The 24,131-nt window shown below is 35.6% G+C and overlaps 1 protein-coding gene across 5 annotated transcripts in view; it reads left to right on the top strand.

Moving 5' to 3' along the window:
- The window catches only part of INTS6 (integrator complex subunit 6), a 111,525-nt gene that overhangs the window by 16,183 nt on the left and 71,211 nt on the right, over positions 1-24,131 (top strand). For 4 of the 5 annotated variants that reach the window (XR_003791687.1, XR_003791686.1, XM_029209872.1 and 1 more), the window contains exon 4: positions 8,224-8,313. Coding sequence is in view for 2 of the 5 variants with exons in the window: in XM_029209872.1 (XP_029065705.1) it covers positions 8,224-8,313 (90 nt within the window). In the remaining 3 variants the exon portion in view is untranslated. Of the gene's footprint in view, positions 1-8,223; positions 8,314-17,825; positions 18,222-24,131 lie in introns of those variants that run through there. The other variant, XM_029209873.1, reaches the window with a different exon arrangement.

The following is a 24,131-nucleotide window of genomic DNA, read 5'->3' as shown; positions in this document are numbered from 1 at the left end:
TTTTTTTTTTTTGCGGTACGCGGGCCTGTCACTGTTGTGGCCTCTCCCGTTGCGGAGCACAGGCTCCGGACGCGCAAGCTCAGCAGCCATGGCTCACGGGCCGAGCCGCTCCGCGGCACGTGGGATCCTCCCGGACCGGGGCACAAACCCGTGTCCCCTGCATCGGCAGGCGGACTCTCAACCACTGCGCCACCAGGGAAGACCTAATGCTATGTTTTAAAAAATAAGGAATTAAATAGATAAAGGAACTGTATTGGTACACAATTGTATAATGGCATTACTTGAAACTAAAAATATATTTCTTTTAATGGGGAATTTTAACATGTTTTTCTTTAGTTTATACTTTAATGTATTCTAAGTACTAGGTTTCTATACACTAGGAGTTTTTTTGAAGTTTTATTTTTGGATACTAAGCACATTTTAATTTTGAAGAGTACTTGTTTTGAATATGTAATAAATGCACGTGGTTAAAAAGTTAAAGCATTAGAGAAAGTTATACAGTTGCTCACTTCAGTTCTTCAGAGGCAACCATGATTAATCAGTTTATAGTGTGTATCCTTCAGAAATCTTTTGTATGTAGTCGAAGGTATTATTTTAAAAGCAGTGATTTTTTTTTTTGCTTTTTTAGCAAAAACTTTTTTAAATTTTATTTATTTATTTATACAGCAGGTTCTTATTAGTTATCCATTCTATACATATTAGTGTATATATGTCAATCCCAATCTCCCAGTTCATCACACCACCACCCAAAGCACTAATTTCTTAAGATGAATATCTGAGTTTTTACATCAAAAGACTTATTTATGCCACACCACTTGGGATCTTGACTCTAAAAGTAATCTTGCTGAATTTGAAAACAAACATAAAACTTGTAATTCTGGCCTTGGAATATTGATTTTAATGTAAGCCTGTTGGGCCTTTACTGACTTAAATAATAATTATATTTTGTTTGGAATGTGTAATTAACGAGTTGTGCATTCATCCCTGTAATATAATGAACCCCCCCACCCTTCTTTAAAAAAAAAGCTAAACAATATTAATGACAGTGAGTTATTGAATAGAAAATATAACTTGCACATCAAAACTATGATTTCATAGGTCTTATTGCTAGAGTTTGAGGCTAAAATAAAAAAAGGAACTGATGTAAAGAAAAATATTAAGAATGTAAATATTAGTGCAGGTAATAAGTAGATATTGAAAAAATTCTGGTTGTGGTATTCAAATGTCTGAAGTTTGAGCAATACTGAACTAAAGAATGTTATTCTGGTTGACTTGTGTTGCAAAGTATGTATTAAAAGCCTATTTTCTCAATTCTGTATAGTTGTAGAAGTGTTTATTAGTATTATGACTAATAAGGCTTTGGATGTGAATTGCAATCTAATACTTTTAGAAATAAGCTTAAAGTAGAAGAATATGTTTAATATTGATGTTTCTGTATTATATTTTTTTATAGAATCTGATTTTTGACAAATTATAAAGGGAAGTGTCAGAAAAAGTTTCTAAATGAATATGAGCTGGTTTATCATATTTTAGAACATATATTGTTACCTCTTTATTATCTATGGTAATAGAGAAAAATAAGGTAGATAATGCAGGACTCTTTTCATATTTTCAGTATTTATATAGATTTTACAGTGATGTAAATAAAGGGAACCTAAAGCTCTAGTCTTGAATTTAACTTAAAAAATTTTTAGCAGCAATCCTGCTAGGTACTTGTCCCGTATATGCATGAGAACCTTTAGTGATGTAGTACTTATTTCTCAGGGCTGCCCTTTCCATTTCCTTACATTTTTGCTTGTTGTCACTGTAATTTACTTGAAAAGGAAGTTTTTTTTTTGTGTGTGTGGTATGCGGGCCTCTCACTGTTGTGGCATCTCCCGTTGCGGAGCACAGGCTCCGGACACGCAGGCTCAGCGGCCATGGCTCACGGGCCCAGCCGCTCCGCGGCATGTGGGATCTTCCCGGACTGGGGCACGAACCCGTGTCCCCTGCATCGGCAGGCGGACTCTCAACCACTGTGCCACCAGGGAAGCCCGAAAAGGAAGTTTTAGATTGAAAAAAAGCACATGCTATTTTTGGAAGTTTTTGATTTTCTGCTAGGTAATATACTTTTAGCCTGGACGTATCATGTTATACATCTTAACATCTTTTTGGTTGATTTCTGTTGGCCATAGCTTTCCTGGCACATAGCAAAATAGCTAGCCGGTAATAGATGTGGGTTAGCCGAAGATGCTGTCACAGGAGCGAGCCAGAGAGTGGATCTTTGGTGTACATTTTCCCTGCCCTGGGAAAAGTGTAGCATAGACAGGCACTTGGCTGTCTTTCTGGGATTTGTTTAAAGCAGTGATAATCATGGTGGAGCATGGTGGCACGGAAAGAAAACTTGAGGCCTTTGGTCCTGCAGCAGAGGTAGCCACTAAAAGGTCTGCTGGATGCTCAGGGCTGCCTTCCTTTCGCTTCAGAAGATAATAAAGACATGTTTAAGGGTACAGTAAAATTCCTGTGCCTCTTCCCCCGACATTTTAAATTTCTTGGGTAAAACTAAAACTGCTGATTCTGAGAACCAGGTTAGTTTATATTTGAAGGTAAATTAGCCTTGATTTTATGTTTTCAAAACTATTTTTGCTAAATAACTTGTTTTAACATTTTCAAAAGCATTTTCTTTGCAAAAATGAAATAGGTTTTAGTGGATAAGACCTACTTACTTTAATTATATTCTTTAAATTTTCTTATTGAGATTTTATGCCTTAATTCGTTTAACATCAGAATACTGTTAAATTATTGAGAGAACTTATGTGAAGTAAAAGTTTTTGTATTTGTCTTTAACAAAACTCTTTTACCTGAGACTTTTGACCAATATTAAAACCAAATTTTCTAAATGACAAGATTTCCATTAGTAAATATCTCTAGAGGTAGAGTATTATACTTTGCACTGTAGTTTTTGTTACATGTCTAGATTTCTTTATGCCAAAAACCAGTGCGAGTAAAACATCTGAGTTTAGTTTTGCTAATGGCAAAAGTAAACTTTTAGTCCCTCTACTGGCTGCCTTTGTTGTAGCAGAGCTTAAATTTTTTTTTTTTTTTTTTTCTTTTCAACTCTTAACTAAGATAAAGTCTAGCTTTATGACCAAGGTGAATTTTGAGGCAAATTCTAATATGAACTGTCCCCAAATTGAGTGACTTCGTAAACAAACTTATTAAGAATAAAAATGGAAAGTAGTGACTTTTAAATATAAAGATTTGAGAATTATTAAACTGCAGAGGCTTGGCCCTGAGTAGCTAAAAACATTATATTACACTGATTAAATCATAACTTTAGACTTTTGAAATGTTAAATTATTTTTTGTAAAACGTGAAAAAAAATAATCTTGTGATACTGGCAGACAACCAAAAATGTATTTTAGTTTGCTGGATAAAAGAGAATGTCAGAGAAAGATGCCAGTTACTTATGCACTTCTGCCAAGAGTAAGTGTACTACCAAAGGCGGAGGAAGAGCAGCCTAAAACTATACATGAGAAGCTTCATGGTGCAACATGGTCTGCTCACTTGCTGCAAGTGATTTAAAAATTTATGCTTAGATAAATGTTAAGACAATCAGCTTTATATAGAGGTTGGGATAACTTTTCCCTGAAGAAAAAAACCCTTCCTTTTGTGTATAAATTACGTTTGTTAAATCATTATTCTAATTAAAAAAAAATTTTGTTTAGTTTTGGCTGTGTTGGGTCTTCGTTGCAGCATGTGGGATCTTCGATGAGGCACCTGGGATCTTTCCTTGCGGCACGCAGACTCTTTGTTGCGGTGTGCAGGCTTCTCTCTACTTGTGGCTTGCGGGTTTTCTCTTCTCTAGTTGTGGCGTGTAGGCTACAGGGTGCGTGGGCTCTATAGTTGTGGTGCACAGGTTCCAGAGTGCGTGGGCTCTGTAGTTTTGCAGGACGTGGGCTTTCTAGTTGAGGCGCACGAGCTCAGTAGTTCTGGTGCATGGGCTTAGTTGCCCCATGGCATGTGGAATCTTAGTTCCCCGACCAGGGATGGAACCCAAGTCCCCCCGCATTGTAAGGAGGATTCTTTACCATTGGACCACCAGGGAAGTCCCTCATTATTGTAATTTTTATCATAACTAACACTATTGCTTTTCTTATTGTGATTCTTGACTAAACTCTTTCACCTTAGAAAGGAAGGGATCTTAGGCACAGTAGGGTTAAGTGACTAAACAGATGAAATGAGGATAGCCATATTCTTCTTTACTTTTCTCTGCCTTTACCTGTATTTTCCAAAATTTAAAGTCATTAAAAACTTAATATTTATTTTTCTGTTTGTATGTAAAGTGAAAATTGATTGAAGTTATATAGTTTTCAAAAGTAAGTGATATCTATCTATATAGCATTTTGTTTTACTGTGTTTTTGCTGGGAGGTGGTATATTGATTTATATATAGAAAAAATGGAGGTAAGACATCACAGAGCAACAGGAAACCAAGTAATGGAATAGTCCTACTGTACGTAGTTAATTTTACTGCAGATAGAATATAGTAAACCAAACTACGTAATAACATTCATTGTTGTGTGACTGTGGCACAACCCAGGTTGGTGTAGAATTGTATTCAAGAGAATTTAGCTGCTACCAGTAGGACCTTCAGATGCTGTAGAAAGACCATGCGATTTAGAGTTGGAATCATGTTCTGGCATTGCTAGTTACAACTGTGTGACTGAGGGTTATATTGTTTAAACTCCCTGAACATTTTACCTCACCAAGTTTTTAGGGTCAGATGAGATAAATATAAGTGCTTTATTGTTATTATTAAGTACCTGGTTATTACAGTAATTCCAGGCATAGACTCTGAGGAGTATCATGTGTATAAGACTCTAGTAAAGTATCAATTGAAAGCTTTGTTGTCAAGGAAAAAATAACTTTGATTTTAGTGTTTGAATTTAGCTTAATTTTTTTTTTTTTTTTTGCTGTACATGGGCCTCTCACTGCTGTGGCCTCTCCCTTTGCTGAGCATAGGCTCCAGACGTGCAGGCTCAGCGGCCATGGCTCACGGGCCCAGCCACTCCACGGCATGTGGGATCTTCCCAGACCGGGGCACGAACCCGTGTCCCCTGCATCGGCAGGCGGACTCTCAACCACTGCGCCACCAGGGAAGCCCCTAGCTTAAATTTTAATAACTCAGACTTTTTGCTAAATTTGAATACATTTGAGCTTGACTCTTAGACATTGTGGTTCTTTAGAAAGTACATATTAGCTTTTGGGTGGACATCATCATCCGTCAAGTTCTCGATAACTGTAGACCATTGTCATTTAATTATAAATATGACCAATCCTTCGGCGGGTAATTCTGATCATGCTTACACAGAAATAAGAATAGATGGGTGTCCAACTTTTGATCAGAAAGTATGACTTTGATTTAGGTTAAAAAGTAAAGGTGATACAGAGATACTTTTGCAAGTATTGAGTCCATGCTCTAGTGGCATTAACAGATTTGCATGTCAGCCAAAGTAGTTTTAGCTTAAGAGTGAAAGCGAGGTACAATAGTTTCGAAGATACTAGGACTTCTTGATTTTCTTTATCTCCCTTTGCTAATTTTTGAGCTAAAATGGTATTTGTAGAGACCAGGAGAGGAGAGTTACTATAGGTACATAGGTACATCGTTTATGACGTGTGAGAGTAGTGATTATGTATCATGCACTTAACACAATTCCTATGTATGGTAGCCACTCAGTAAATGTTTGAATGACAAACATGAATGAATGGACAATGGACGGTTGGACATATGTAGGAAGGAGGTGGTATACCCTTGTAGCCTAGCAAATTGTTATATGTTAAGTTTGGGAAGCACTCATTTATATTGAGGTAAAGGTAAGTAACATCTATATATTTTGAAGCTTGTTGAAGTTTGAGGAATTCCGAGTGGCTCTGTGAACTTGGGCAGGTCTATGTTAGGCTATAATCAGTGAATCAATATTTAACTGTCCAGTGCTTAGATATTTTGTGCTCAGTGCTGAGGAAGAATTATGACATGATCCTTGCCTTCAGTGTATTCAAACAGGAAACAATAGCAAACAGTACAAAATGGTGTATTTTTTAAGAAGTGCAGTAAAAACGCATAACAAAATTTACCACCTTAACCATTTTTAAGTGTAGAATTCAGTAGTGTTAATTACATATACGTTGTTGTGTGAGGTGTTGTATATTTAAATTGAAAATATGAGAAGGAGAGGATAAATGCTGTGGGGAAGCGGGATTCAAAATGTACTCCATGAAAGCACTCCAAATCCAATTTTATTTGAGGAAATGTTATATTTATACTTTTATTTACTTGAGTTTGAAAACTACCACTATTAAAATTTGGAGAGGGAAAGGGCTGAATTATTCAAGGCCAGAGTAATCAGGGAAAGTTTCAAGGCAGAAGAGGAAGACTTAAACTGGGCCTTAAAAAATGATTAGGAATTGGATGGGTTGTGGGCAGGGAAAAGGAAAGGCATTCTTCTTGAGGGAGCCAATCAAAGCTCAGAGGTTGGGGATATGAACATTGCCTGTTTCTCGATTAAAGAGAAGATCTGCATTATGAGAATTTATTGTTTATGTTGGGGGTGAATGGTGTGTAATGTAATGTCACCCAAAATGTGTTCCATCTGCCATGAATGTTGTAGAGGAGGAAGGGAAGGGAAATTCTTGTCTTTCTCCTGCAAGGTTCTAGTAACATTTGAATGCGACTGTGCATTTGAGAGTTTAAAAGGTTGTATCCAACATATTTTAATTTTATATGAGCAGAGGAAGTTTTCTCTACCTGGAACCATTGTTTCTTGGACACCAGTTTGAAAACTGTATATGCCACCTACATACACTTTCTTGACTTGATCAAGAAATTTAATATACCAGATATCCCCCTGCTCCCACTTTATGATTAGATTATAATCACAGTTACCGTATGTGAAAAGTGTTGGTAAACTCATTCAACAAATACGGAGTATGTACTGTAATCTGCTAATGATTGAGAGTTATATACATGTAAGGAAAATGTTACAGAACCACAAGATATTACATGCATATAACCCTTCTACATTCTTGCTATTCTATGTATGGTCAGTGAACATTAGTGTCTCCTAGCCTGCAGTCTTGTTAGAAATGTGAAACCTTAGTCTTTGTCCCAGACTTATTGAACCAGAGCCTGCATTTTATTAAGATCACCAAGTGATTCATATGCCCATTAAAGTGTGCATTTGTCGTATGCTGTTTTACATCATATGCAACACAACTTTGTTCTGTCCTTTCTTGAACACTGTTAGTAGCAGAGAATTTGATACCTTTGATTTCCAGCTTAGGGTTTACCCTCTTGAAACTTCTACCCTCTGGTCATGGTTTTGTCTTAAAGAGTTATACAGAATCTGCTTCAGTATCTCAAATGAGAGTCATTTATATGTAAAAGATAAGCTTATGTTTATCTGAGTCCCTAACAAAATGTGTCACCTAGAATTGATCATAGTACTCATAGAGTGACTTGGCCAGAGATTTGAATGGAAGTTATTGAAGTTATTTCACCTTAACTATAGAGCATTTAAGAGCTCTGTGCCACTGTGTTCCATTGCCTCTGCTGCTGTTATTTTTTTACTCCTCTCGCCAAGCAATTTCTTTAAGTAGCCATCCTTCTTACTTTTAACTTTTCACATTGGACTGTTCTTAAATTTTGCTAAGCTCAGGGTAGGCCTAGTGTTTCTTTGGAACCAGCTCTTAGAGCCCTTCCATACCTAGTCACTTGGTTAGATACTTTGATTAAAGACATAGATTACTTGGTAAAGGATCACCTAGTATTTTGCCTTCCTCTTTAAGAAGTTTCTAAAGAAAATTACCTATTATTTTAATTTGTAATATCTAGATATGTCAAATCACTAGAATTGAAATGTAGGGTCCCTTTTAAGGAATTAAATACTTTTAGTTACATAAATATAGATGCTCACTGTAAAAATTAATACAATACAAAAATGTAGAAAGAAGTGAAAAATCCATTTTTTCCTCTTTCTAATTCTAACCCTTCAAGGTTAACCTTTGTTTAGTTTACATTTCCTTCTAAACCTTTTTAAAAAATGTACAAAAGGTATGTGCTATAAATAAAATTTAAAAACAAGAAAGGGGGATTTATATACTGTTCTGAAAATTGACTTTTTACTCAGAAAAATTAAGCTGATCTCTAGACCTTAATACGATCAATGTGTTTTTTTGACTTTAGGGAAGAAACCCTTTTTTTTTGGAGCCAGCAATAATTATTACAATTACTGATGGGAGCAAGTTGACTACTACCAGTGGAGTCCAGGATGAGGTAAGTTATGTTTATATCAGCATGGATTATGCAAATGCAGTTGAAAAATCTTTATTTATGTGTACATTGTAGGATATTGAAACCTTAAGTAGGTTCGCTCTTTATTTGATGCAATCTAGAGTCATCTGGCTCCTAGAACTCATTTACTTTCTCTGTTGTTTGTAGCAATGGCCTCTAAATTTTCTTGAATAGGAATCCCTTCTGTGAAAAATTTTGGAGCCTACCACCCATCTCAATTATATATGTATTTTTGAGTTTATGTGAGGGTCACAGTGTCAGTTCATATATTAAATTTAGTAAAATGAATTCTTATTTTCAGGCTAAAAAAATGGAGACAGCATTCTAATAATTTCTTTCCATATTTTAGTGGTTTGTCATATGTACTGCACTATGGAGACTCCTAGACTAGAGTACAGCCAAGCCAAGAGGAGGTTAAAACTAGGAAAAGTGAAGGTGTTTGGGTATTTTAATTCTAAGTCAAATACCATATAAATAATTTACAACTAACTTCACGTATTCTCTACTAGCATGCATTGTACAGAGTTGGTTGTGTGTGATGTGATAGGGTGAGTGCAAGAGGTTTATTTTAACTTTAAGCTGTTTTTAGTTTAGTATTTGAACTGCTCTTTTTTTTGTTGTTGAGGCATGCGGGATCTTTCGTTGCGGCGCGTGGGCTCTTTGTTGTGGTGTGCAGGCTTCTCTCGAGTTGTGGCGTGTGGGTTTTCTCTTCTCTAGTTGTGGTGCACAGGCTCCAGGGTGCGTGGGCTCTGTAGTTTGCGGCACGCAGGCTCTAGTTGAAGTGCATGAGCTCAGTAGTTGTGGCACATGGGCTTAGTTGCCCCTCAGCATGTGGGATCTTAGTTCCCTGACCAGGGATTGAACCTGTGTCCCCTGCATTGCAAGGCAGATTCTTTACCACTGGACCACCAGGGAAGTCCCTGAACATTGCTTTTGAACATTTCGTTTATTAAAATAGGTTGTTGTAGAAAGGAGATGGTTTAGGCTACTCTCTTTACTGCTTGCATTTGATTTAGAATCTTAATTTTAATTCTCACTGTATTTACACACGGTTTGATTAAGTAGGAAGAGTGTAGTCTTTAAGTTCAGTAATTTTTAGAAATACTTTCATTTGTGTGACATTGTGGAATGCAAATTGGATATGGAGTCAGGACACGTGGGTTCTAGTCATTGTTCAGCTACTTTCTAGCAGTGAAGTTTGTTATCAGTTACCTAGCTTCCCTAAATTTCTATCCTTGTTCGTGAAATAAAGGTGATAATTCTTGCCTTACCTCATAGGGCTGTTGGAAGACTGAAATGAAATAATGTATATGAAAGTGCTTGGTAGGCTGTAATGAAAAGAACAACTGTATTGTTCTATCATGAAGCATTGGAACTAGTAAAGAATTGTTATTGCCTGATCTTGACTTGAGGGGAAAAGAGCCAGAATTATTTTGTTTGAGCAGTTGACGTTGAAGGGAGTTTAGGATATAATTCATAGAGAAACAGTTGAAAAATTTAGGTAGATTAAAATTCATAATTAAATAATTTATAGTCTATACATAATTAGTAGCCTTGGAACACTCCATAGCTGAACTTAATGGATTTTGGGGCTTTCTTAAACATAGTTTATGTGTATAGCCAATTATATCCTGCCACTATCAGGAACAGATAGACATTGATTATATACATGAACAATCAATATGTTGCTTAACTTTAAATTTGAAGCTCTCAAACTGATTTTTCCCACTTTACCTTCCTTTTGAAAAATTTGACTGAGAGAAAGATTGAGATATCAGTAATCAGGTCAGAAATACTAATGATTTAGTTTTGTAGTTATGATGACTTCAAAGGTATTTCTCATTTATATTTACATTTATATTTATATTTATATTCCTACATGTGAGATTATCCATTCAAGGTGCTCTGGTCTTACCACCTTTGTAGAAATGCCCTTTGGGGTACAGTATATTTTGTTCCTGTATATCTGGATCTGGTTTGTTTGTAATATTTGTTTCGTAGGACCTCCTCTAGCTTTAAAAAAATATCTTGAAATATACATGGATGTTGGAATTGCTCACCTTTCTTGCTAGGTCCTTGGGAAAGATATTGGAGAAATAGACCTATGTGTTTATAATAACCTAAAACTCCTTGCTAGTAAAGTTGGGAAGACTTTCCTGTGGGCCAGGAGCTTACCTTTTAGTTCTCTTATATCTTCTACAATATTTAGCATAGTTCTGAGAACAGAGCTTATATTTTAAAAATATTGATTATAAATACTGTTGTATTGAGTCTGGTAGTCATCAAGATCAAAATTTATCACTGCTACTTCTTATCTGAGGTGGAAGTCATTTGTTATAAGGCAAAGGTTTATTTTGGATATGCGGTTGGAACATAGGTCTCTGAGTTGTGTTGGGTTTCAAATTTAGGAGTTTCTTCGATCATCGGCATGTTTGGTTCTTAATGTTCCAACAAGACTCATTTTGTGGGCCAGAGGATGTACCCTATATGTGTATATTGTGGAAACTTAATTTTTTAAAAATTTTATTTATTTATTTTTTTATACAGCAGGTTCTTATTAGTTACCTATTTTATACATATTAGTACATATATATGTCAATCCCAATCTCCCAATTCATCCACCACCATCCCCCCCCCACCACTTTCCCCTTCTTGGTGCCGATATGTTTGTTCTCTACGTCTGTGTCTCAATTTCTGCCGTGCAAACCGGTTCATCTGTAACATTTTTCTAGATTCCACATATATGTGTTAATATATGGTATTTGTTTTTCTCTTTCTGACTTACTTCACTCTGTATGACAGTCTCTAGGTCCATCCACGTCTCTAAAAATAACCCAATTTCATTCCTTTTTATGGCTGAGTAATACTCCGTTGTATATATGGACCACATCATCTTTATCCATTCGTCTGTCGATGGGCATTTAGGTTGCTGCAGTGAACACTGGGGTGCGTGTGTGTTTTTGAATTATGGTTTTCTCTGGGTATATGCACAGTAGTGGGATTGCTGGAATGCTGGTCTCTTCTAGTCCAAGTAATTAAATTATGTTATTCATTTTGAGGAGAATTATCAATTTATAAAAAGCATAAAGGTGCTTTTTTGTTTGCTTTTGTGTTTGTGTGTGTATGTGTGTGTATGCATGTGTGTGGTACATGTGATCTATATTGTTGTAATTTCTACTAGGAGATAACAAGCAGAATGTTCCCTTTGCCTCTTTCTCTTCAGTTCTCTTAACGTTTGCCTTTGGCAGAACTTGATTCTTTTTAAAGATTTATTGAGTGAGTGATCGTGTTGATGATTTCCACATTAGGTATGTGTATAATTCTTGATTACCTGTGACTGCTATTAATGTGACCTGTTACTGTTTATGGAGTTGTGCATCCCACCCATACAATACCCTTTGCTTACGAGTTATATATCTCACATAGTGTATTTTATCTGTTCTGCCTGTGCTATTTTTCAGAAATAAGTTTTCCTGCTGCTTTGAAATCATCCTTATGGCATATAAGGAAACATGGAGCTCATCTAGTATTACTTTTTATTTTACAAATGAGGAAATTGAGATCCAGGGAGGCAAAGTGATTTGCTGAAGGTTATAACATTTATTATTGCCAAATTCTGGATTAGAATTGATCTAAATTCTAAAGACATCCCAGCCCCTCAAGACCCAGTGCCTTTTCCCTGATGCTATCTGCAGTCTTTGTGTTTGATTCTATTGTACGTTCTGGAAATTTACCTTCTATTTACCTGATTTCCTGTTTGTCTGCTTCCGTTTTCTATACATTTGTGACGTAGGTATTATGTTCTTATTCACTCAGTGTCCCTTGAATGACTATTATGACCTGGGCATTTCTAGTCAGTGAAGATAACAGAGATGAATAGGGTGGATTTCTGGTTCTTAAGTTCACAGTCTTATGGGGGAGGATAGCCTATTAAGTGGTTTTATGAAGGATAAACTAGAGATGCCTACTAGGTGTATGGGAGTGCTAAAGAGGGAGGGGAGGGTTAATATTACCTATCTTGTACATATGTCAAATCCTGTGTAATGTGAATTTTTATAGTCATTTTAATGTTGATTAAATGCAAGGATCTTGTGGATGATTTGGTATAGGATGTGGCTCATAGATTATATCTGTGAAAGTTATAGAGAAACCTGGTACAAAGTTGTTTTGAGTGTAGAAAATAGTTAATGGAAAAACTTGGTGCCATACTGCCTCCTGACCTGGCTAAATTTGTACAGGCCAGAATGATCTAATTACTTATAACTTGTTTGTCAAAATAATGTAGGGATAGCATTTCCTCTGTGACGGTTCATCATTTAGCAGTATGTTAGCAATTACAAGAGAAACAGTGTGTATTATGGACAAAAATCCTGAGCTGTATAAAATCATTTTGCCTTAATTTATAATTTTAATGATCTTTTTTGGCCTTATTTAATAAAAGTCCAGGCCATTGTCGGAATTGTTCATGAGTGTGTTTCTAGTGTAGTGTTGTTTGGATAACTGTAGGACTTTTGATGACTGCTTGTGATGGAAGAGTATGTGTGTATTTTTTGACTTTTTTTCTTTTTAAATGTAGCTATTTGGTAAAACTGGTTGTTTGCCGTATTTTCACTTATGAGCTCTGAGTTAGATGGGACTTTGAATTCTGATACACAAGAAATTTATATTTCTTATTGCCATAATAGTCATCTTTGGTGGTTTTTTTTTATCTTTGGTGTTGATAAACACACTTGTGGTCATATACTCATAATACCATTTATCATGTTATGTTACTAATGTATCAAATGTTTTGGTAGAATCAATAAATTTTAATTGGAGTTATAGAAAAAAATTTTTTTTTTGGTTTTTATTGCTTGCAAAGATCTTCTCTGGTACTCTTTTGCAGTGGAAAACTATTCTGTGCTATGATTCCAGGAACACATGGCTAACTATATTGCTCAATAAAGTAGTCAGAAGAAATCCTGCCAGTACCTTCCTGGTGATGAATGACATTCCAGGATCATGTAGCAGTTAGTTTTCTCTTCCTTGAAAGTGCTAATAGTAGTGTTATCTTTCAAATATTGAGATTTGCTGAAGACTCTTTCTGCATCTCTTGATCAGTTATGATTGCCCTGGAGGCTAACATTTTAGAGAAGATATTTGCAGTCATAAAAATCCTGTTGGCTTTTGGCATTAAAATTTTTGCCTTATGAGCTTTCCCAGCTTTTTAAGACAAACTAGGACAGCTACCTTCATAACCGCTTGGAAGATGTTCAGAAAGTGCACGTGTTTGTAGAAAGAGAAATGTCTGAGTAACCTCAACTGTGTGTTCAAGTGGCTATAGTTTGGGGTCTTATCTTTCAACTTGTCAGTTCTCAAAAGTTGATGCAGAAGTCCCATCAGTCTTTGAGATGTGGACTGGTATTAGTGATTTTTCTAGGTCATTCTGGGCAATGTTTAATGGTTTTATCTTTTGTAAGGATAATCTGTAATTAGGATCTGTAATTACAGTTTGTATTTAACTCTTCATGATGTATACTGATTAAAAGACAATCCAGAATTTTAAAATCTGTTTCTACTATCTGAAATAATTCAGAAATCCCATCTCCCCACCACCATAAAATATTTGTATTTCACTAAAGTCACCAAAAATATGTGCCGTAAGCTGTCAAAACTATTTTAATTGTGTCTACAAAGATTTTTAAACACATTTAAAATTGTTGTTTCCCAGTACACTTAGAATTTTGGGGAATTTTGTCTTTATTTTTTTCTTTTTCAAAAAGACTTCTAAGGAATCTTGAGGGACGTCATTGTAGTATGATAGACTGTATTAAACAGATCTGTGTGTAAATTCGTTTCTGAGTTTTCATTATCAAGATTAGCTCCTGTCTTACTGATTTGTGATTCAAATGTTCTAAACATATGTGTAACATTACTATATAAATATGTTAGTCTCTATCAATTCAACTTTCCAAGAACATTTATTAAGAATTTGTTGGATATAGATCATTTGCATTTTCTTTTTTTTTTTTTTTTAAGCAGAGGTCTTCTTAGAAGCCCATATGATTTAAATTTATTTATTTATGGCTGTGTTGGGTCTTCGTTTCTGTGCGAGGGCTTTTTCTAGTTGTGGCAAGCGGAGGCCGCTCTTCATCGCGATGCACGGGCCTCTCACTATTGCGGCCTCTCTTGTTGCGGAGCACAGGCTCCAGACGCACAGGCTCAGTAATTGTGGCTCACGGGCCCAGTTGCTCCGCAGCATGTGGGATCTTACCAGACCAGGGCTCAAACCCGTGTCCCCTGCATTAGCAGGCAGATTCTCAACCACTGCACCACCAGGGAAGCCCTGCATTTTCTTTTTTACCCATATTTTTGGCTGTGTTCTCTCAACCCCTTACTTCTGGTGTGCTATAGAAATGTATAATATCTACAATTATTATTATTTGAAAATATGTAATTATAATAAAAATGCATAATTAAAAGAAGTTGATGATATATTTCAATTTAATACCTGTAGTGAATTTTCAGCAGTCCACATTTGCAGTACTCTTTTTGAAAGAACCTTTTTTCAAGGTCATGTGGAAAGAAAAACTCTTAAGGATTGCCTCTAGACAGACACTGTAATAGAATAATTAAGAGGAAATGCTGGCTGATCATTCTTTAGTGAAGCTGTATGGCTACAGTTACTCAACTATTATCTAGAATTCCGTGTTAAGATATATCAAAATAGTTTTTATTTCAGAGGGTGAAGCAACTTCACCCTGCATTTATTAGCCTGTCAGAACCAATAAGCAATAAGAGATGCTACACATGTAAGAAAAATTTCATTTAGAGATGTTTCTATTATTCTTCTGATTCTAGCTCTTACATATATAAACTACTGATATTTAGAAAAATAGTTTTCAGATGACTGCATCAGAATCACCTAAGTGTTTTATAAAATATACATGCCTCAGCTCTAATTCTGGAAATTTTGCTTCCATTGATCTGGGCAGGAACCTGGGAATCTGTATTTTTGGATGTGTCCAAGTTGATTCTGATACACAGCAACTATGCATCAGAATCAACTATGGCTAGAAACCATAGTTTTAGAACATAACTACAAATATATATATTTTAAAACTACAAAAAATACTTGTGAAAATAAACAGCTTTAACAAAACAAGATAAAACTGTTTTTGATGTACATGGCCAGCAATATGTTATTTTTTTTTACATCTTTATTGGAGTAACAGCAGTATGTTTTGTTTAAGATAAAAATTAATTCTTGACCTTTAGAATTGTTAAACTTGGGAATTGGGTGTCCAAGGGATATGGAATAGGTCTTCTGTGAATTTTTTTTTTATTGTGTTTGATATGACTTAGAATCACTTATTGGATAGCCCTCAGATATTAACTTCTATATCAACTACAGTCAGTCTTTAGTTACTGCATATGGTATGCTGTGTTGAAGAGGACTCTTAGACCCTGAGAATGAGAATAGGGTAGAGGAGAAGAGGGTAAAAAAGGGGGAGTAATTAATTCATATTATCTGTCACGTGCTTGCTATATCTGTCTTAGGAGTTTTTATCGAAAGGACTACGTAGTTTTCTCTTACCCTTCCTATGCTTTAATTCCTGATTTGGATGTTCATAACTAGCATTATGTTTTTTTAAGTTTATATATGCATAGAATTGGTGATAGTTACACTTAATTTTTGCTTTCTAGAGAGTTGCTGCTAAAATACCCTTCCATAATGAATTGTTCCAATTTTGAATGCTTAAAGTACATTTTAGATTAATTCAGCAATGATTTTTCTTGTGCTGCATAGTGACTTTGGTTGTGTACAAGAATCGTGGCACACCATACATTTATATTTAGTACTGCTATATTCTAGGTACTGGGGACACAAAGGTGGAATTAAGCAAGGCTTTTGCCCCCTAGAAAACATATTGTCTTTCAAGATAGGAAAGTAAATAAGCATTTTTAACACTCTAAGATAAATCTCATGGCAGAAATAATGAGAGAAGCTAAGTTTTGAGGAATGAGTAAGGAATTGAGCCGTGACATTTCAGGAAGAGGGAACAGTGTATATATATAAGTATGAAGGCATGAGAACAGTATATTGGGAGGTTATAAATTCTGTGAGTGGAATATGGTCAGTGTAGGTAGGAGAAGTGGATGCTTGAAGTGTAGGTAGAGGCCAGATGAAACCATCCTAAGGAGACTGGACATCATTCTGTTAACATTTGCAGAGGAGGTATTGAAGATATTAAGCAGATGAGTCACACGATCAGATTTGCATTTTAGTGAGTGTACTTTGCTAGAACGTGAAAGAAGATAGATTTGAAGGATGGTAAACTGGGAAGAATTAGCAGACTACATGCAACAACCCAGGAAAAACATGGGGTGTGCTAAAACTAAGCCAGCGCCGGACAGGGAGGCAGAAGTCTGAGAGATTCATAGGTTTTCATAGGTGCGCTAGGCAGGTCCTCAAGGACAGTAAGGGAGAAGAAAAAAGCAAAGTGTCTGACAGGGTTCTGAACCCAGGGTCCCTGCTTGGGCTTCAGAGGGTTCTGTAAATTCCCTGAAATGTTATCCAGACATTGTCTAGATATATATGCACGGTTTTCTGGGGGACAGAGGTCTCTAGCTTTAATCATATTCTCAGACAAGTAAAAACAAAACAAAACCCACGGTTTTAGTAGTATTTTGAGGTTTTCAACTTGGGAATCTATGTGTGGATATTATTGGTCGTGGTGACTGAGATGGGGATATTGGATAAGTAGTAGAAAAGAATATAAAATAATTGTTTGATCAAGTATCATTAACTTTAGGGTACAAATGTATTAAAGGAGTTATAAGCCAACTTTTTAAACAGTAAACTTAAAGACTTTTTCTTGCCCTTTAACATTATGTCTTAGGAAAAGTATTCTGTATTTAAAAACAGAGAAGTAAGCAGAATTTTATCTCTGGGTTCTGACAGAATTTTTATTTTGAAGCAGATTAAATAATCATTGTCATCTTATCATTTATTTATCAGATCTTTAAGTTGTTTTGTTTAAGGCCATAATGTAAACATCTTCAAGTGCTTATTTTAAAGAAGCATGAACATTGATAGTCAGAATGCTCGGACAAGAGCATTGTGTGTCGGGGGTAGTAGTGTCAAGTCATTTAAAGAGGATGGAAGCTTAATTCCTTTTCTGTTCAACAGTATGTAATTTAAGATGGGCTTTGACTGCATTGGCAGTTTCTGCCAATTAAACTCAAATCAAGTCAGTATGTTAGGTGTATTTCATGCCTCTCTAAGTCAGATTACAATTTGAGAGCATGAAAAAGCTGAGTACTTGGTCTCCTGATGGAGCACACTCACCTAAGCCTGAGGCTGTTAGTCTTTTATAAATACCTTCATTATATTATTTAGCTGTGTTCCATAAATAGCTATGTTATATAACTTCCACCTTGAATTGTTCTTTTCAGATGTAATACAATAGATTTACAGTTCTTTATGTTTGCGTATTAGGAATAAACGTGCATTGACTGGAACGATACTGAAACTATGATCTTTACATCAAGGCAAGGCTACATTTTGATCTAGACAAGGCTGTTTTGGTATATTTTTCCCCACGCTCTGTCTTTTCAGGTTGAATTACTGATTTTTCCCCCTTTGTTTTGTTTGTTGTGGTTTTGATGTTTTTTTTCCTTTCAGCTAAAGGAGCAGTCCAGTGGTTTTCAAGAAGTGCCAAAGTGCACTGACTGTCTCATGATGACTGGTGCCTCAGGGAGGGTCATGATTCCTGGATACAGGATCGACCTGATCCTGGATGTCACTTCAAGCAGTCAGATCGTGGGGAAAAGCCTTGTCTAATGGCTAGCCTTCCTCAAAAGTCTGATGCTAGTCATCTCGGAAGGCCTCAGAAAGAGCCTTAAAGGTGAGCAGAGTAGAGTGTAGTTCTCTCTGGGGGCTGTTACTATTTGTTGGAGAATATGATTCAACACAGAATGACAACCCTAACCTGATAAATCCAGGTTCAGTTGGTAAATTTAGTTTATAAATTTGTTGAGGATGGTGATCAGACCTCAACTTTTGACTTATTAGAAACCACCTTCCTAACCTTAAGATCTGTAAAGGGAGGAATTTGGTATTTCCTGGGCCCTTCAGAACCTTAGGTTAGTATCTGTTGTTGTAAATGGAAACAGCCTACTATCACAACTAAGGAACACTTTAGTTACAAAATTGCATTATGTTAAATACCCATGGATTTAAAAAAATGTAGTGAAGTATTCTCTTAGTTTATATGGTTATCATATATTGATTATATATCAGGCAATTGGGCTTCAGGGCTTGGAAGGGCAAATTGGCATTTGATTTGTCTGTTACACTGATTTTTTTAAGAAACAGCCACTTTTGAAGCAGTTTGGATTTATGTAACACATATTTGGTTGCATTCAACTTGAAGAATTAGTACTACCTGCATCATTTGAGTAACATTTTTAACCCCATAAAAGATTCTTTAGAGATGTTTTGAGCATTTTGGTTTGGAAAATATTTAATTCTAGGCCTCTTTCTCTTGTCCTTTGAAGTACTTACAGAACCTAATTGTTCATATAATAATCTTGATTGCTAAATTTTCAATAAACTCTAAAACTTGTCTATCATAATAAGACTTACTAGGTTTTTGTTTAAAAATTTTTTAATTGAGTCACTTCTATTAGTAAAAAAATAATATGGGCATGCACAATCCCCAATGTATTTGTGTACATTTTTACATTTAGAAATTATATATTCACTAATGTATTAATATTAGAAAACATATACAAAAGTAAGAATTTTAAAAGATGAGATGAAAAAACTTATATAAAGGGAGTTCTGATATTTTCTTTCCCCCCGCCACGCATCATGATGTATTTCGGGTTGACAAACTCTTTTTAAAGGCCAGATAGTAAATATTTTAGGCTTTTCAGCCCATATGGTTTCTGTTGGAACTACTCAACTCTGCTGTTGTAGGGTAAAAACAGCCACAGACAATATATTAAACAAATGAGCATGGCTGTTTTCAATAAAATTTCATTTACTGAAACAAGCTGTGGGCTGGATTTGGCTGGAGGGCCATCGTTTGTTGACCCCTGGAGTATACCCTGTTTTGCAGACCACTGCCCTAGACTTTGCAATTGTGTTATACTACTTCTGTTAGATCCTTTCACCATCAGTTTTAGAGTACAGTTGATCTTCCTTATTGAAGTGAGCAGAAGAATATTAGTAGTCAGAATGTATTGTTTAATTGAACAGATACTTATTGAATACCAGTGATGTTCAGACATAAGGTTAGGTGCTGGGATGAGTTTGGTAAGAGAGATAGGTAAACAGTTGTGGCATGGTGTAAGAAGTAATTTGATTACAGCACAAGCTGCTGAGAAAGTGAGGCTGGCTCTGGGAAATGATGTATTAACTTGGACTTGAAAACTTAATGCAAATTTGTGAAGTAGATGAGTTCAAAGGCATATAGGTGATAGAAGAGAGCATGGGAGAACCATATATATATACCTCAATAACTGATTGCTGGCAGAGTGTTCAAGAAAGAAGCAATAGGGAATGAGACTGGACAGATCAACATGGCTCACAGTGTGTGCTCTGCCAAGGAGCTTGAACTTTGCCTTATAGGTTGATGGTAATTGTTGAGATTTTAGCAGAGGAAAAAGCCATCAGATTTGAATTTTAGAAAGATAGTGGCAGTAGTGTGGAGTATACAAGGAATAAATATTTTTGGTAACTTTTTTTTTTTTTAACCTCTTTGTAAAAGAGGACACAAATTGTTTTTGTGGGTTGTTTGATACCAGACATAAAATAAAGAAACTTGGGATATTATTTAGCAACGAAAATGAATGAACTATTGACATGCTACAGTGTGGATGAACCTCCAAAACATTATGCTAGGTGCAAAAGACCACATGTTGTGTGATTCAGTTTTTACAACATTTTATGGAATGTCCATAAAATAGTTAGTGGTTGCCTGGGAATGGACTGGGGACTCACTGCAAATAGGCACAAGTGATCTTTTCAGGGTGTTGGAAATGGTCTAAAACTGGATGGTGGTGGTAGTTGTACAACTCTGTAAATTTACTAAAAATAGTTGGATTGGGCACTTTTTTTTTAATTGAAGTAGAGTTGATTTACCATGCTGTGCCAATATCTGCTGTACAGCAAAGTGTCTCACTTATACACATAGAGACATTATCGTTTTTAAATATTCTTTTACATGATGGTTGATCCCAGGAGGTTGGATATACTTTGGATTGGACACTTTTTAAGATGGGTGCGTTTTTTTTTTTTTTTTTTTTTTTTTTTGCGGTACGCGGGCCTCTCACTGCTGTGGCCTCTCCCGTTGCGGAGCCCAGGCTCCGGACGCGCAGGCTCAGCGGCCACGGCTCACGGGCCCAGCTGCTCCGCGGCATGTGGGATCTTCCCGGACCAGGGCATGAACCCGCGTCCCCTGCATCGGCAGGCGGACTCCCAACCACTGCGCCACCAGGGAAGCCCAAGATGGGTGCATTTCATGGTAGGTAATTGTATTTCAATAAAGTTGTTAAAGACCTCACTTTTGAAATTTTTTGGATAAAACATATTGCTGATTCCCAAATAATTGCTCTTTACTCTGAACAAATATTGATCTTAAGCTGCTGGAACCAAAAAAAGGTGTTTTTTTTTTTTTTTCCTCCTAAACTTAAAGGGTATACATTGTAACTATAGAGTTAACTGTAGGAACTACCAGCTAAATAAATCATGTTGTTACTAAATTTTATAGAATTCACTTTGACTTTAATATTTTAAATTTTCCTTTCCTTATTAAATATCATATGAGGAGAACCTTCTTAAGTAGAATATTGGATAATATTAAAAAGCTAAAAGTAGCCTAAGGGAAATTTACTACCCCCCCCTCACCTTTTTTTCCTCCAAGGAAATAATTGCTAAAGGAAAAACCTGAAGTTTGATGATTTAAAATTTATAAGTTGTTTCCTCGGTCTTAACAGTTATAGAAAATAGAGTACAGAGCAATTGGAAAATAGTTAATTTTACTCAATAAATATTTATTGAGGGCCTACTATGTGCTAGGCACTGTTTTTTAGAAACAGATTTTAAAAGGTTCTTACTATGTTACTTTTATTCCTGGCTGCCAAAATTTATGACGTTCAGTCCTAATCATTAAAATATGTACAAAACTTAATTGTGTTACCTTTTATTGTTTACAAGGTAATTTCACATCTCACTTAATTCCTAATTCTGCGAGAGTAAGGAAAATGAGTTTTGTAGTATAGCCAATTCCCAAGTAAGAGCCAGAGCTGGGACTTGACCATTGGTGTTTATTTTTACTTCAAGTCCATTGCTCTTTACATGCTAGTGTGTGATTTAAAAAAACAAACAAACCCCCACCACCACCACCAACAGTACAGTACTGCATAAGGATAGGCATATAGATCAATAGATAAAATCAAGAGTCAAGAAACAAACCATACATTTATGGTCAATTGATTTTAAAAGGGCGACAAGATAGTTTAATGGGGAAAGAATAACCTTTTCAAGCAGAGGTACTGAACAACTGAATATCCACATGCAAGAGAGTGAGGTTAGACTCTTACCTGACACCATGTACAAAAATGAAATCAAAATGGATGGGCAGCCTAAATGTGAGAGCCAAAACCCTTGAAAGAAAAAACATAGGCGTAAATTTTGATGACCTTGGATTAGTTAGGCAGTGGTTTCTTAGACATGGCACCAGAAACGCAACCAAAGGAAAATTAGATAAATTTGACTTCATCAAAATTAAAAGCATTTGTGCTTCAAAGGATACTGTGAGGAAAAGATAGTAACAGGAGGAAATATTTGCAAATCACATATCTGATAAGGGCCTAGTATCCAGAATATACAAGGAACTCTTATGACACAAAAATAAAAAGACAACCCAATTTAAAAAAAGGGCAACAGATTTGAAAAGGTATTTTTCCACAGAAGACATACAAATGGCCAATAAGCACATGAAAAGATGTTCACCATCATTAGCCATTATGGAAATGCAAACCAAAACCAATGAGATACCACTTCATACCTACTATAATGGCTAAAATAAAAAAGATGGATAAAGCAAATGTTGATGAAAAGGTAGAGAACCTGGAACTCTCATTGCTGGTAGGAGTGTAAAGTAATGTAGCTGCTGTGGAAAATAGTTTGACAGTTCCTCGAGAAGTTCTACACAGTTATTCTGTGACCCCAGAATTCTACTGGTATGTACCTAAGAGAAATGAAAACATTACCACGTAAAATGTCATATCAGCATTATTTATAATAGCCAAAAAGTAGAAACAATATAATGTTCATCAGCTGATGAATGCATAAACAAGTGTGGTATATCCATACAAATGGAGTATTGATCCCCTTAAGAAGGAATGAAATTCTGACATACGCTGCAGTGTGGATGAACCTTGAAAATATGCTAAGTGAAAGAAGTCAGACACAAAAGGCCACTTACTGCATGATTCCATTTATTTGAAATGTCTAGAACAAGCAACTCCACAGAAACAGAAATAGTGGTTGCTAGGGGTTGGGGATAAGATGAGATGCTAATGGGTATGGGGTTTCTTTTTGGGGTGATGAAAATGTTCTGAAATTAGATAGTACCTCCCTGGTTCAGCCATTCTAAAGAAATGAAATAAAACAAATGGAAAAACTATCTTTACCTGCATACATCTATTTCCCTCTCTAGTGCCTTTCTTAATTTCCTTTCACAGCAAATTTAGAAGTTGTTTCTGCTGTCTCCTTCGCTTCCCTACCTCTTTTTTATAACCTTAACCTATTACAATCTAGTTTCTGATTCTACCCATAATGAGGTCAGCAATGTCTTCCTCATCTTCCAAATCCAACCGTTGGTTTAAAATTTTTCTCTTTCATGACGTTTTGCCAGTACTATTGAACGCTCTTTCATAAAGTTTTCTCTTGGCTTCTGGATTTATACTCTCCTGGCTTTCCTCTGGCTTTCTGTTCTGTTTTAATCCTTTGTCTTAATTTATTTGTTTGTTGCTTTAACACTTGTGACTGGTTTAATCTTAGATTTATTTTTATTTTTTTTCCTTTTTATTTGACATTGCTCCTCTTGGGCAGTTTCATTCATTCTCAGGCTTCATCCATCAGTATTGTAAAAATTTCCATCTATAAACAGATTCCTAAGATTTGTTTTGCTAACCTGTATCTTTTTTTAAAAAACTTTATTATTTTTAATTTTTAATATGGAAAACATCAATAGGTAGATATAACCCACATAAAAGCTCTTTAGGATCCTCAGTTTTTAAGCCTTCAAATGGGGTCAAAGTAAAAAGTGTTGAGCACTGCTGCTCTTGGGTGTATGTATGTATGTATGTGTACATATATATATATACACACACAGACATACACACACATATATGTATTTTTTGAAAAATTGAGATATAATCGAAATATAACATTGTATTAGTTTCGGGTATGCAACACAATGATTCTATGTTTATATACTGAGATATATACATATATATATCACTATAGTAACTCTAGTGAACGTTGATCACTATACATAGTAAAAATTTTTTTTCTTGTGATGAGAACTTTTAAGATCTGTTCTCTTAGCAACTTTCAAATATACCAATACAGTATTGTTAACTGTAGTCACTATGCTTTACATGACATCCCCATGATGTACCTGTTTTATAACTGGAAGTTTGTACATTTTGACCACCTTCACCCATTTGCCCACCCCCACCTGCCTTTATCTTTCTAATTGAGGTTTTTTTTTTTTTTTTTTTTTTTTTTTTTTTTTTTT

Source organism: Monodon monoceros, unplaced genomic scaffold (genome assembly GCF_005190385.1).
Source record: "Monodon monoceros isolate NGI ecotype Baffin Bay Population unplaced genomic scaffold, NGI_Narwhal_1 Super_Scaffold_8, whole genome shotgun sequence".
In the NCBI taxonomy this organism is placed as follows: domain Eukaryota; kingdom Metazoa; phylum Chordata; class Mammalia; order Artiodactyla; family Monodontidae; genus Monodon; species Monodon monoceros.
The sequence above is the reverse complement of the archived record's forward strand: the minus strand, read 5'-3'. Positions and strand labels throughout refer to the sequence as shown.